At 39.5% G+C, this 15,835-nt stretch overlaps 1 protein-coding gene across 6 annotated transcripts in view; it reads right to left on the reverse strand.

Moving 5' to 3' along the window:
• Positions 1–14,681, reverse strand: part of ABCD3 (ATP binding cassette subfamily D member 3) — an 80,366-nt gene extending 65,685 nt beyond the window's left edge. For all 6 annotated transcript variants that reach the window (XM_035017987.1, XM_035017988.1, XM_035017990.1 and 3 more), the window contains exon 1: positions 14,036–14,681. In XM_035017987.1, coding sequence (XP_034873878.1) covers positions 14,036–14,145 — 110 coding nt within the window. In that variant the 5' untranslated portion in view covers positions 14,146–14,681. The remainder of the gene's footprint in view (positions 1–14,035) is intronic.
• Between the last annotated feature and the right edge of the window lie 1,154 nt (positions 14,682–15,835).

The raw sequence follows: 15,835 nt of genomic DNA on the forward strand, positions 1-15,835 counted from the left end.
CATAAAACAATAGTAATGTCTTTTAGTACTTAAAACAAACAAACAAAAAAAACCCCACTACAACAAATGCAAATAAATCAGGAGGAAGCTAAGTGGAGCCACTGCTCTAAAAGTCATTTTACTGCTTAAGAGGGGGATGAAGTATTACTGATTAATGTTTAGACCTAAAAATTTTAATACATGTTAAAATTTCTAGGGTAACCAGTAGAAGTAAAGTAAAATAAAGAATAACTTCCAAACTACTAGAAGGAGTAAAAATAAAATAATGAAAAAAGAAATAATAACTACAAAGCAATTTTGCTGTTTAATCAACAATAAGAAGAAAAAAAATACAAGAAAAATTCCCAAATGTTTGGAAATTGTGGTAAATTAAATATGAGACAAATTCTTTGTGTTTCTCCTAAAAAGGAGGAATCTATTTTCTCATCCTTCAATCTGGGCCAAGCTTGTGACTTGCTGTATCCAAAAGTATGTGGCAGAAACCTTTTTGCTTTTACTTTTTCCTTTTGGAATGCTGACCTGAGACTACAAATGAGGAAACCGGTATAGTCTACTAGATGATAAAAAGTCACTTAGATGAGAACCAAGGCACCCCAGCCACCAGCTAGCACCATCAGCCAGATATGAGTGAAGCCATCTTAAATCTTCCCCCGTGTAGCCAATCCTCTAGTTGAAAGCAGCATCAAGCAAACCCAGAACAAAACCAGCAGAGGCACTGCCCAGCCACCCACAGAATTGAGGGGAGAAATAATTACTTTAAGCTACTAAATTTCAGGGTAGTTTGTTATGCAACAATAGATACCTGACATATATAAAGAGATAAACTTGTGAAAAGTCATAGGTCAACGAAAAAAATTTTTGAAATGTATGATATACACATCAAATGATACGTTTACAAAATGGTATAGTTTATATATCAAAAAATCTGTGCTGCAACTAAAGCAGTGCTTAGAGAGAACTTTGTAACCTCAAATGCATACTTTAGAAAAGAAAGGCTGGAAATTCATATCACTCTCAGAACACCAGAAAAATAAAATTAAGCGAGGAAAGTGTAAAGAATAAAAGAATACAGAGGCAAGCAAAAAAAGAAGGAAATAACAAACAGTAAATAGAGGTAAAGTAAAACTGAAAGCTGGATTTTTGAAAAAGCTCACACATTTTTACAGACTTACGGCAAGATTGATTTTTAAAAAGGAAGGCAATCATACATTAACCTACAGATTAAAAGCAAGCCTCATCAAAATCCCAACATGCTGATCCTAAAACTTATAGAATAGTTGAAAGAGTTGATAACCAAGGCACATTTTATATTTTGTTTATAAGATCCACTGCATTCATAAAATAAGTTTCCTCCAAAGCATCTATAAAAGAGAGAGCATTAAATAGGTATTTACTTATAGTAAATCAATAGGTTCATAATGACACTTAAGGGAACTCATTGGTCACCTTCAGAGAATAACAAGGAACTAATGGATTATTTTAAAAATTGGTAAAGTAAGAACAAATATCTATCCTACCTTTCCTAATTGAACTGTACCACTGGGTAACCAAATAGTAAATGAAGAAAAGTTTCTTTTTTTTCTTTTTTCATTTATTTATTTATTTGACAGAGAGAGACACAGCGAGAGAGGGAACACAAGTAGGGGAAGTGGGAGAGGGAGAAGCAGGCTTCCCGCCGAGCAGGGAGCCCGATGCGGGGCTCGATCCCAGGACCCCGAAATCATGACCTGAGCCGAAGGCAGACGCTTAATGACTGAGCCACCCAGGCGCCCCAAAAGTTTCTTTTTATGGAAGCATTCCACCTTATAAATGAAGAATAACAGAATTAAAATATCACCATTTTATAAGCCCTAAGAAACAAAAATTCACTGATCTATGCATCAAGCAACAGTGGCTGCTAAAAATCACAAAAAGAGAAACAACCAGACACTACATACATCTTCATGGAGAGTATACCACATCAACACCTAGGAAGTATTCTTGTCCAAAAAAATAAAAAATAAATCAAAGCTTTGATCAAACTTTTAGATCCAACAACTCAATTACAGTAAATACAGAGAATGAAGAAAAAGTATGCAATCAGCATAACCTAGATGGCAGAATCTGTATGGGTCAAAATACTTGATTGTTTCAACAAACTGTAAGAAAGAAAGGGGAAAAACAAATGCGAGCAGGCCATGAAGATTAAGAGAAACAAATAAGAAAACACACAACTAAATTATAGTGCTTAGGAATGCACATTTGGGCAATAAAATTAGAAAGAAATGTACAGATGCAATTACTATAGGAGTCAGGATAGCAGTTATAGCAAGGGAGAGAGATGGGCTCTGACTGGAAAGGGGCACATGGAAGACTTGTGGGGTGGCAGGCAAAAATTTATTTCTTGACCTGTGTAGTAGTTACAAGGTTGTTTATTTTAAAAACTAAAAAGTCATTAGGTTATGTATGTTTTTATGTAGTTTCCTTCATTTGTGGTAAAAAGGTATTAAAAATCTTAGAATATTTCACCATGACTCTAACATTTTAATATCAACATACTACCACAAAATTTTAACAATTAACTTTGCGTTTAACATAAAACTTTTTTAACCCCTGAATGATTGGTGACTGTTCTTTGAATCTAAGCCCATCTGAAAGATTCGATAAAAATGCTTTATTCTGTCTTTTACCTTCCACATGGCTAATTCAAACTTAAAACTCTCATAAGCAGGTACCATTTTTACCCTTCTGATTCCTCACTAGTAAAATGAAAATAATAAAACAACTATCCCAAAAGACTGTAAGGAATAAACATAAAATACTTAGAACAATGCTTAAAATACGGTAAGTGCTCAATAAATAGTTCACAGTAATACTTCCAGCTACATGTCCTTGGAGTCTCTTCTCAAATCCATTAACTCCATGCCTTTGCTCATGCTGTTTTCCCCACCTAAAATGCCTTCTATCCCTTAGCGAAACACTACAAACCTCTTAAAGTCAGGCTAAAATGTGAAGCCTCCCCAGATAACTACAGATATCAAATTAGCTGAATATGCTTTGATAAGTTTATTTTCAATTTTATACCTCATTAATTTAATTGCATTCATTCAGGTCTAATTTAGCAAAAGGATTACAAAGGCATGTTTTTATAAAAACACTTTTTAAGCATACTCAAAGCTTCAAACCCTCTTAATATGTACAATAACTCCCACTGAAGGGCGTAACCATTGGCTATCCAGAGTATTTTATCCTTACATTTATAGAATGCTGTATCATTGACAGAGAGATCTAAAACAAGTGTTTTTTTCATAAAAAGAATGTCATGATGAGAGCCATGTCCTTAAGTAAGGGCCTGATGCAAAGTTTTTTTGTAGAAATAACTACAAATGCTTATGCACCTGGGTGACTCAGCCAGTTAAGCATCTGCCTTTGGCTCAGGTCAGGATCCCAGAGTCCAGGGATCCAGCCCCAGGTCTGACTCCCTGCTCAGCGGGGAGTCTGCTTCTTCCTCTCCCTCTGCTCCTCCCCCCACTTGTGAGTGCTCTCTTTAGCTCACTCTCCCTCTCAAATAAATATATAAAATCTTTAAAAAAAAAAAAAAAACTACAAATGCCATTCTTAAACAAGTCTGACATTCCACACAAATCATTCCAAAAGAAATAACAATAGAGAAATACAATACCCATTTTTATAAAATTTAATCTGGCAAATATAATTGTAAAGAAAACTGCAAAGAGAGTATCTTTATATTCTTCATAATTCCAGTTTGTATTTTATTGTAACAGATTAGAAGGTGATATTCATCAGGTCATGGATAAGACTGATGTTGATCCTAGGAAAAAATTACAACTTATTTACGAAAATGGACAATATGGCACCAGTACTTGGAAGAAGTGGTAAATTCTAAGAACAAGCACAAGTTCACCAAAAAGTCATGTTGGACCAAATTCATTCTCTTCTCTGAAGGAATCATGAAAATTCTGTAAACTTAGTTATTATGCTACAAAGCATTTGACGATGGACCAAATCAGTTCTCCACCTTTTCCATGCAAAAGAAACCGATGCCACTCTAGGGTCTCATCTTCACTGCTCCATGACCAGAAAAGACCCTTCCTGGGGTGCCTGGGTGGCTCAGCCGGTTAAGCGTCTGCTCAGGTCATGGTCCCAGGGCCCTGGGATTGAGCAGCGAATTGGGCTCCCTGCTCAGCATGGGGCCTGCTTCTCCCTCTCCCTCTGCTGCTCCCCCTGCTTGTGCACGCACTTTCTATCTCTCTCTATCAAATAAATAAGTAATCGAAAGAAAGAAAGACCCTTCCTCACCAGCTCCAGCAGAAACATCTCCAACTGGCCCAATATGGATTTGATGCGTAGTCCTAGGGTCGGAGTGCCAGGTCATTACCAGAAGGAAAGGTGTGAAAAAGTGTTAGGTAAGTTGAAGATGAGAACTAATACAACACCCAAAGGGTATGAAATAATAGAAAGGTTACAGAGGTATAAACACACCGTTCTATACTTGGTCCTGTCCAATAACTTAAATTTACTGGGAAAATACAGAGAACAAATACTAATTAAATGTATACGACACCCAAAAAAAAATTTAGAGGAAGTGATACATCCAAAGATAAGTATAAATATGTGCACCCAGGTTTAATTAAAAAAAAAAAATCAAACACAAGTTGAGGAGGGCAAATGAAGGGAGAACAACTGTGAAAACTAAATCCGAGGGAAGAGTATTGATTGTCACAAAAATAATAAATGTAACCTCACCTATTTTAACAAAATCTTAGGATTTACAAAGCAAGTAACAGGCCATTCCACTCCGTGTCAGTCAGACCACACATAGAAATAATACAGTTTTGGACTTCTTTAAGAGGTGGAGAAATAAAGAACATCATATTCAGGAAGCAGCAAATGAAAAAACACAGAGGCCTGAAACCGTGTCATGTAAAAGTAAATACCTTCCAACTTTGAAAGTAAATGATCCTATCAATACAAAAAGGCTTCCTTAGGGCGATTTTCATGGGCACATTTGAGGAAATTTTTAGGAAGGCTCAATGGTTTTTGAGAATCTAATAGTGCCATGTTTGGCTGTCCTTTTAGTTTTCCTTTCAGCAAGCATAGGGAACTAAAGCTAGATCTTCTATTGAGCTTTGTTCCAGCGACTACTGATTAAGACAATTTCTGACTTAATCCTCAGAACCACTGAGTTAAGTAATACTATTATCCCTGTTCTGCAGGTGAGAATACTGAGGCTCAGAGGCTGAGAAAACTTTGTACAAGGTCACAGATATAGCAAATAGCTGCATAAAAACTTGAACCCATATCTAACTCCAAAGACCATACCATGTTTTATAGTATGCCAAACCGCCTCCATAATAAAGATCAAGTTGCTACCTGTAAAAATGCACATTCTTGCAAGTTAAAATGTCGTGACGTCATTTTACACCTTTGAAGTAATAAAAAAAAATTCAAACACCCGTTACTGATGATTAGAGAATTAAATCTGCACTCGTCATAGTATTCTGTGGCGCAACTCTTGAGAAGTAATAGATGTAATTTGTGTAGCTCCAGAATGTTCACACCCTTTCCATAAACACTAAGGAAAGTTCATAAGCTTTCATTCTACAATCCCATTTCTGGCAACTTATTCCAAGGAAATAATTCAGCAGAGACAGAAATGTTCACCTGCAAAAATATTTAGCATTATCTAGAAAAATTACAGAAGCAACCTAGATGCCCAAAATAAATTATGATATAGTCACACAAAGGAGTATTCATGTATTTCTTTAAAAGTATAGTTACGGAGGCACCAGGCTGGCTCAGGAGTTCCGGGATCGGATGGAGTACTGCGTGCGTTGAGTGCGTGCGCGTGCGTGCGTGCGTGCGCGTGCCTGTGTGCGTGCGCTGGCTTAGCAGGGAGTCGGCTTCTCCCTTTCCCTCTGTCCCTCCCCCCTGCTTGCTCACGTTCTCTTTCTCTCTCTCTCTCTCCCTCTCTCTCTCTCGCAAATAAATAAAATCTTTTTTTAAAAGAGTATAGTTACAAAGTTCATGTAGAAACATAGGAAAGATGTCTACATATTAAATGAAAATAGCAAAACATGTACATTATAATTATGTAAGAATGCTTGCATGTAAATGAGAAATACGAGGTAACAAAAATAAAATATATGTTATAGTGATGACATTATGGATAACTTAATTTTTTAAATCATCTTTAATGTTTCCACTGTATTGTTAACTGTGAAAAGGTTATAAAACAGTAATGATACCATTTTCATAAATTTCTAAGACTTGTTTTACCCATGCATTTAAAGGGGCCCAGCTCCTAAAGAGCTCATAATATACTTAAGGAGACATTTACATTTGTAGCAAGAAAAATTTGTTATTTAAAAAAGCAGTAACCACAGCCCTAAGAAATGAGCATCTCAAGAAATGAGTCAGTCAACAAACTTTTTTTGAGAGCCGACTATATGCCAGCCACAGTTCTAGCCACTGGGGCTGTAACAATGAACAAAACAGACAAAAATTCCTGCCCTCATGGAACTTACATCCTAGCAGCAGAGACATACAATAAGCAAGATAAGTATATAAAATAAATACTGCATTTGATAGTGGTAAGGAAAAGCCGGGAAAGTGAGCAGTGTGTGTGTAGAGAATGCTTTTTTAAATTGAATGGCAGTGGAAGGTCTCCCTGAGAAGAAATTCTGAAAAAAGATGGGAAAAGGGGAGGGAGTTAGCATTGTGGATATGTGGGGAAAGAGCATACAAGACAAGGCAAGAGCAAGTGCAAAAAACCTTGAAAAAGAATCTCTGGCCAATGACGCTATTGTGCCAAAAACGGAGAAGTGTAATTAATTAAACAGCAGACCACAGATAGCTACACAGTTCTGAGAACACTGCTTCTGGACCTGACCTGCATCAGTTGGTTTCAGTACACAGACGCTTTTCCTGGCAAATTCTTTGAGGCCTTTTGCTTAAGCATTCTCTTTTTATTCTGAGGATCCAAAATGAGGCCTATAACATCCACTCATGGTTCATCCCAAGGGTCTCCTGAATTTCCAGCCCCTCACCTGCCTCATGCTTGTACTTTGCAAAACATTCAGTGGGCCTGTGAAACTGAGCAAAGGGAAGCCAGCGCCTCCTAGAGCTTGATTTGAAAGGAGCAGATCTCATGAAGGAAAGCTGAATTTCAAGTATGCAGGAAAGCTGTAAAGTTGCGGGGAGAGAGTGCAGGGAGTAAAAGCCAGAGATATGAGAACATTTAAGAGGTACAGAAAAGATCTAGCAAAAGGCCACGGGGCTGAGGCTCAGGGAAAAATAGCCAACAAACTGCCAACAATGGAAATGTCAAAGGAACTTACAAATAAAAGAATGTCTCCATCTGAAGCTGTTCACCATGCTGAGAGATAACCGCTGCCATCACCCCCAAATGTTCGATAAAACTCTACTACAATCACCTGCTTTGTGGCTGATGCTTTATAGGAATCAAGGCAGATACCAAAAAGGCTCAAGAGACAAGATATAGGGGTGCCTGGGTGGCTCAGTCGTTAAGCGTCTGCCTTCGGCTCAGGTCATGATCCCAGGGTCCTGGGATCGAGCCCCGCATCGGGCTCCCTGCTCTGCGGGAAGCCTGCTTCTCCCTCTCCCACTCCCCCTGCTTGTGTTCCCTCTCTCGCTGTGTCTCTCTCTGCCAAAAAATAAATAAAATCTTTTAAAAAAAAAAAAAAGAGACAAGATATAAGTAGGATCTAAAATAGAGCAAAAGCTTTTGCACAGGGAAGGAAACTATCAACAGAACAAAAAGGCAACCTACTGAATGGGAGAAGATATTTGCAAATGATGTATCTAATAAGAGGCCAATATTCAAAATATACAAAAAACTTATACAACTCAACACCAAAAAACCCCATAAATACTCCAATTAAAAATGGGCAAAGGACCTGAATAGACATTTTTCCAAAGAAGACATACAGATGGCCAACAGACACATGAATAGATGATCAACATCACTAATCATCAGGGAAATGCAAATAAAAACCATGAGATATCATCTTACACCATCAGAATGGCTACTATCAAAAAGACAAGAAATGATAAGTGTTGGCAAGGATGTAGAGAAAAGGGAACCCTCATGCACTGTTGATAGGAATGTAAATTGGTGCAGCCACTGTGGAAAACAGTATGGAGGTTCCTCAAAAAATTAAAAATAGAAGTACCAATACGATCCAGTAATTCCATTACTGGGTGTTTACCCAAAGAAAACAAAAACACTAATTCAAAAAGATATATGCACGCCTATGTTTATTACAGCATTATTTATAATAGCCAAGATACAGACACAACCTAAGCATCCACTGATAGATGAATGGATAAAGATGTGGTGTGTTTATATTACACACACACACCCACACACACACAATGGAATATTACTCAGCCATAAGAAAGAGATCTTGCCATTCAAAACAACATGGATGGACCCAGACAACAGTACGCTAAGTGAAATAAATCAGAGAAAGACAAACCATATGATTTCACTTATATGTGGAATCCAAAAAAAACCCCACACAAATAAACAAAAAGCAGAAACAGACTCATACATAAAGAGAGAACTGATGGTTGCCAGAGGGGTGGGAGCAGGGGATGGGCAACATGGGTGAAGGGAAGTGGAAAGTACAGGCTTCCAGTTACGGAACAAATAAGTCACAGGGATAAAAGGTACAGCATAGGGAATATAGTCAGTGGTATTGTAATAACATTTGTATGGTGACAGATGGTAGCTAGACTTGTGATGAGTATAGCATAACTAATAAACTTGTAGAATCACTATGTTGTACACCTGCAACTAATATAACACTGTATGTCAACTATACTTCAATTTAAAATATATATTTATATTAGGGACCCCTGGCTGGCTCAGCTGGAAGAGCATGCGACTCTTGATGTCCACGTTGTGAGTCCAAGCCCCACACTGGATGTAGAGATTACTTACAAATAAAATCTTTTAAAAAAAAATAAACTGAAGAAATAAAAAAACCAAAATATATATTAAAATTTTTTAAATAAATAAATAAAATAAAACAGAGCAGAGGCAAAATTTTAAATAAGGTGTAACTAAGAAAACTACAAGCTTCCTGAAACTCCTCAGAAATATTTGGGGGAGGAAACTGTGTTCCCACCATCTACAGAGTGGGCTTTGAAAAGGATAAAGGACCATTCCATAAGCTGGGGGACTTGGCTACACCCTGATAGCTGACAGCTAGGTCACACCCAATCAAGCAATTAAGACATAAAACAAGAAAGGTACCTAAGCTTTTGACAACTGTGAAGCTGGAGAGATCCCAGCCGGGCTAAGGATGTCAAATCTCACTATCTTGCCAGCCTGTTGACCTTTTGCCCAGGCCCCTCAATAAAATGGTTTGATCCAAAAAAATAAAAAATAAAAATAAGGTACCTAAATTCATGCTTCAGGAAGTTAAAAAGGATCATTATTTAGATCATCCAGAGTTGTTACATGATACTTCATGGAATAGATGACTCTCACTTACCCCTTAAAGGATAAGAGCTGAAGAAAAGAAAATATAAGGAGAGAGATTCCAGGTTTGGTTAATACGAATAACGCTCCAAAGCCTGGGATGAATGTGGCCTGTTCAGAGAACAGTGCAAAACTGGTCTATTGGAACAGAGCATACTCATTGGCAGGCAAAGGCATATAAATAAGATTAGCCAGGTAAGGTGAGACCAGGTGAGGGACGAGAAATCTGAACTTGACAAGCTTCATGGGAAGGGGAAGAAACTGCTTTGTTCTGTTTTTGTTTTTCGTGTTTGGCTTAAGACTATAAAATACTATGGCAGTGCAGACTGGTCTCTTTGCCCTCTAAAATTGGCCTGTAATATCCTAATACCCTGCCCATGTTACATACTCTCAGATATACAACTATCACCTCTATCTATCACCTAACTAACTATCTAACTATCTAACTATCTAACTATCACTCTAACTATCACCTAATGCCTCTATTCATGGTTGTACTGGTCCTACATCCCCAACTGTCAATTATCCTTAACCTTAAAAGTTCTTCAACTAAAAAAAAAAGTTCTTCAAAAAAAAGTTCTTCAACTATCCTACGTAATTTGCCCACCCCATACAACACTTAGTGTCTATCCCGTGACATGTGCAAATTAGTAATTTATACATGACGCAGTACACCCCTCAAGAAACTCACTCTGATGTAGGCAGAAGCCAAGAAAATAAACTAGTACAATACAGAGTGCTAACTAGTGAAGTAATGCTTAGCATATCATGAGAGCAAAGGACAACATCAGTTTGGAAATCAGGAAAAGACAGAAAACACCTAAGAGAAAGTGTTAACTGGACTGAGTTTTGAAAGAAAATAAATACCAAAAGGTGGGAGAGAAGTGCTGGGGATGACAGTAATCAGACTGCAAAGACTGTCATACTCAGATTGTTACTCCATATGGCTGGATGAGTAGGAGAAGAAGTAGTAAAGGACCAGATCATGAACACGATTTTCTCGTGCTAAGAATTTTGTGTTTTAGAATAACCAAAAGACTTTAATGAAGGAATAACAAGATCATAATTGTTTCTTAAAAAGAGCTCTGGTGGCAGTGGAAGATGGATTGAAAGGGTTCCACAAAGCTTCCTCCTACCATAAAATGCCACAAAAATCTGATAAAGGCTGCTGTTAACATTCAATTTATCTGCAGTTATCCACTCCTACCCCTTTTCTAGGCTTAGCTCATATTCTTCATAAAGCCCTCCTTAACGCTTCCCAAACACATTAATCTTTCCTTTCTCAGAACTTCTAAGGCATGTCTGTCTGTACACTGCATTCTGTCACCACCTTAAAATTTTAATTGATTTGCATTTAAATTTCTTCTTCCTAACAATAATGTAAGCTCCCTATGAAAAGATGTCATATTTTTTTAATGTATGTGTAATACACACACACACACACACACACACACACACACACACCCTCTACCCATAGCACCTAGGGCAATAATACAACATTTTGAAACAGATACTTCCTTTGAACTGAATAGATGGTCTCCTTTATCTATGAGTACAGATTCCACTATTCTCCATAAATAACAAATAAAATAAAATGTATGATTTTAAAATGCATGATTTAAAATTAAGGGGGAAAAAGTATACGTAGTGGGAAATGAACACAAGGCAACTTTCTAAGAAGATGAAAATGTTTTAATTTATGATAGGGGTGTATTACACTGTTGTACTGCATTTACTTAAAAAATGTGTAACCAAGATTTATACCGTTTAATATATATAAATTTACCTAAAAACCTGGAAAAATAAGGGGTGGGAGCAAGGGGCTATAGATGAAACATGAATAGCAAAATGTTGATGGCACTTCTTCAGTAAAGCGTATAGATGGTTCATTATATTATTCTGCTTACTTTGAAAAAATGCATTAACAAAACTAAAAAATAACTCAGAAAATTAAATTATTTATTCTCCTAATGTTTGGTATAATGTGACATTGTAACTTTTAAAGTGGTTTTACTAGCTCTCTTACCTAGTTGATTCTAAGGAATACCTTCTAAGAAAAGTCTATTGTTCATAGCATAGATGAAAAACGGCCAAGCAGCCATAGGTTCCTTAATTAAGCACCAGATAGGAAAATTAGCCCTGTAAAAACGATACCCAAAAAGCCAGTGAGATATAAAGTTAGAATTTTCTAATCTCCTAATCTTCAAACTGTGCAGCCAAAGATAGCATTTGAAAGATATCCAAAAGTTTCTGGAAATGCAACATCTACAAAAACAGACTCAACACCATTCTTGATGGTTTTAAAATAATTCAATTATTTTACCTCAGGAATTTAAACTTCATGCTTATCTGCTCTTAATTTGCATTCTCCTCCCACAAAATATTTAATGGGGAAAATAAAGATTTTCCTTATTCATGCCAATGCACAAGGTTAACAATCTTTTGTTCAGTAAATTAGTTGTTGCATAACTTAATCCCTCAAAAAGTACTAAATTTCTCAAAAAGACTTCCAAAGCATTTTACAATAAAATGTAAATGAAAAAACACCTAAAATTTAGTAAGACAATTTCTTTTACACTGTTATGCTATTTCTCAGGAGATGATATTTAAAACTTTCCTTACAATAATCTACAGCCTTATAAATCACTAGCTATCTAAACTGACTGGGGGCACCTGGGTGGCTCAGTCGGTTAAGTGCCTTCCTTCGGCTCAGGTCATAATCCCAGGGTCCTGGGATCGAGCCCCGCATTGGGCTCCCTATTCAGCAGAGACCCTGCTTCTCCCTTTCTCTCTGCCTGCTGCTCTGCCTACTTGTGCTATCTCTCTGTCAAATAAATAAATTTAAAAAAATGACTTTTAAACTGACTGGAAGGGACATGAAGAGTTTCTGATAATGTTCTTATATGGGTGCAGATCTGTGTGCTGATTACATGGGTGAGTTCTATCTGTAAAAATTCTTCAGGCTCTACACTTAATATGTACTTTTCTAAATTCCATATAAATTCCATACATATTACACATGTAATACTCTGATAAAACACAGTAAGCCACAGCTGTTAGAGCTGCCCTCAAATCCCCTACCTCATACTAAAACACTTGTTCTATGCACTGAAACATTTCTCTAATAAAAAGTAATTCAAAGTTATTTTATAGCATTTAACATTTTCTGACATATTCCCAGATAACAAATAACTTTGCAACTGGGAGCTCAGAAAGCACACAACAGAAAAAAAAAAATGTTTATATTTTCCAGAAGAAATCATTTTAAAAGCTAAGTGAATAGAAGAAAAGTGAATTGGTACTGTATTGTCTGGACAAAGATGCAAATCATTTTCAACTCAGTTAATCCAATTGAGAAAGGAAAAGAAAGACCACCACTTCAGACCTTAGTATAAAGAAGACAGGAGAAGGTTAGTAAGCATTTCACGGATGGAAGGCCGCTTGTTAGTGATTTACTCCAAAGTCTCCTACTAATCAGATATTTCAAGCAAAACAAAAACAAGAGGCAACAGTACCTGCCCAGAGAGATGAATTAAATAAAATACATGGAAGCAGTATGCCAAGATTTAATATGGAATATCCAGTGACTGGCAAGAATGCTAGGGAAGTAACCTTTCCTAATTCGTTTGCTGAAGCCAAGTGTCTCCCAGAGAATAAAATATTATGTCTTAATCCCACAAGAGTAACTCAATTCTCTCTTTTCCTTCCTCTAATCTTATCATCGCCCAAAGTTAAAGCTAAACATTAAGATTCTCTCGAGGAGAAAGAAGAGGATCTTGATCCTCAGCTAAATCACACTTTAACCTTCCACCTGAACAGCCAGGGGAGGGAACCTTGATCTCCAAATTCAGCCTTTCCGGGTGAAATGTCAGGGAGTTCACTGACCACCTCCCAGGGAACACCACTTTAGAAAGCAATCTTACCAAATGGACCCAGAAGCGTTCACATGTACAATCCTCACGACTTTGAACAGCAACTACTAGGGAATCACGCCAAACCCCATCCAAGCGACTGAGGCAACAGCCTCCATCCTGGCGAGTCCAATCCTCAGCCTCAAATCACACATACACGTCCACAAAGCAAACCCACGGTCTCTCAGGAGATGAGATGACAAAACTAGAACATACCCAGAAAGTTGATACAGGAGGTGGGCGGGGGACGACAGCCTCCGGGCAGAGGCTCAGGATTGCTAGTGCGCTGGGCAAAGATTCACGCTCCTGGAGTCAGAGTAGGGCGCAGGGAGCACTAAAGACGACGCCTGGGGGCAGGAGGCACAGGTTTCCTGGCGGGTGTTGGGGAAAGAGACATTCCCGGGGGCAGAGTGCTGGGAGCAGGGAACATGCGGATGACGGCGCCACGGGGAAAACCAGACACCTTGACGTTAGAGCCTGGCGGCAGCGGATACCCTCCCCACGCCTGACCCAGCCGGGCCAAGGGACCCGTCCTCCGGGCGCCTGGCGAGAAGAGCGCGCAGGACGCGCCCGCTCGGGCCCGGGAAGGCAGCGCGGCCAAGGGCCTTCTTACCCGTGCAGGCCGAGGGCGCGGCGCCTCTTGTGGAGCAGGCAGAGCAGCAGAAGCGCGGCCCCAGCCAGCGTGGTGTTTCGCGCGGTCAAGTACTTGCTGAAGGCCGCCATGGAACCGCCCGTACGAGCAAGCCGGGACGGGGGGCAGCGGCGGCTTCGACAACCCCTAGTGCAGGAAGCGCGGGGGAGACTGGGAGGAGAAGAGCGGAGCGGAGGGAGGGCGGTGCAGACAGCGCAGGACCGCCCCCTGGCGCGCGCCGCCGCGTCGTCCGCGCGCGGTTGCCCACCACGGACTTCAGCTCGGCGGGAGCGCGCGCGGGTGCCACGAAGGCCGGAACAGTCCTGGGATGCTCTCTGCGCACGCGCGGACCCCCTCAGGGTCACCCGGATTGCCCGCGCCGAGATGCCGCTGATCCTTTCTCTGGCGCTCGCTCGTTTGCTGTCGCTGTCTCACCCGTACTCACACCTTCGCGCGTGCACACCCACTCAAGCTCTCACAAGAACTGGAAGAGCAGGCCTACCCTGCACCGGAGCTAGTGGGACCTGCTACTCCGCCTACCCCCGCCCCCGCACCGTGAAGTGCCGTTACCACCCTCTTAAAGGAGCGCAGGAAGAAGGGGAACGGCCCCATCATAGAGCATTTATACAAAACTGAAGGCGCAGTGATTATTTAGACGAAAATACCGGTCGGAAACTCGGAAGAGGGGTAGGGAAATGTGTGAAGAATGACCATACAAATCGAAGACCTTTTTCCAAGCCAGGGTTTTTCTAAACCATGGGTTATAATCTCTAGGGGATTGTGGAGTGAGTTTGGTAGATTGAGACCACCACTGGGGGGGGAGGGGGGGAGAAAGAGAGAGAGAAATTGGTTAATAGAAGACAATAGAAAACTCAGAGTGCCTCACGTGTAAACAAGTTCTGAGAAATTTTCATTCCAGTTTTGTGTCCAGTGATATGGAGTGTGTTTCTTTAATGTGGCTCTGATCAAACAGAAAGTTTGAGAACACTGTTCTTTGCAAAGGGACATTCAGAAATAACAATCGTGCATTGTGTGAATGCTGGCCTTACTCCCAGAATCAGAAGGGCATTACAGATGAGAGCATTCTTCTGGCTGGCCCTATGCTGCAGAAATCGTTATCCCTAGCTTTTAGACTGGCATATGCACAGTAACTTAGTGATCCCTGTCTTCACTTGAAGGAACTGGAGAAAAGAGTTCTCAATCAGAAAGTAAGTACGTAAAACCTTGCATAATACACATTCATGTTAAAGTAGCCCACAAACAGTCATTTCCCAGGTGTTTACTCAATATTAACTGGGAGTTGCCTAATACAGATGACAAGAATCACAAGCCGTGTGTGTGTGTGTGTGTGTGTGTGTGTGTCGAGGTGTTCAACTATGTAAATTTTGCTAAAGTGGAGCTTCTAAATTCTCCGTTTACCACATAGATATTTTCATTACCTCCTTCAACAGTTAGGCAATTTGGTATGCACCAAGGATACAAAGATAAAAACAGATCACAATCTCTGCTCTCCAAAGGTGGGTAGAGGAGGAAAAATATGAAAAAAAAAGTTATAAATATGTTCAGTGTCACGTTAGAGGTATGAACACCTTTTGTACTATGACAGCACAAAAATGCTTAGTTTTGTCTAGAACTTTTTTAAGATTTTACTTATTTACTTGAGAGAAGAGAGACAGAGAACATGAGAGAGAGAGTGTGAGTAGGGGGGAGGGGCAGAGGCAGAAGGAGAAGCAGACTCCCCACTGAGCAGGGGGCCCAATGCTGGGGTGGATCCCAGGAACC

This window comes from Mirounga leonina, unplaced genomic scaffold (assembly GCF_011800145.1).
Source record: "Mirounga leonina isolate KUSES-001 unplaced genomic scaffold, KU_Mleo_1.0 Mir_173, whole genome shotgun sequence".
NCBI lineage: Eukaryota > Metazoa > Chordata > Mammalia > Carnivora > Phocidae > Mirounga > Mirounga leonina.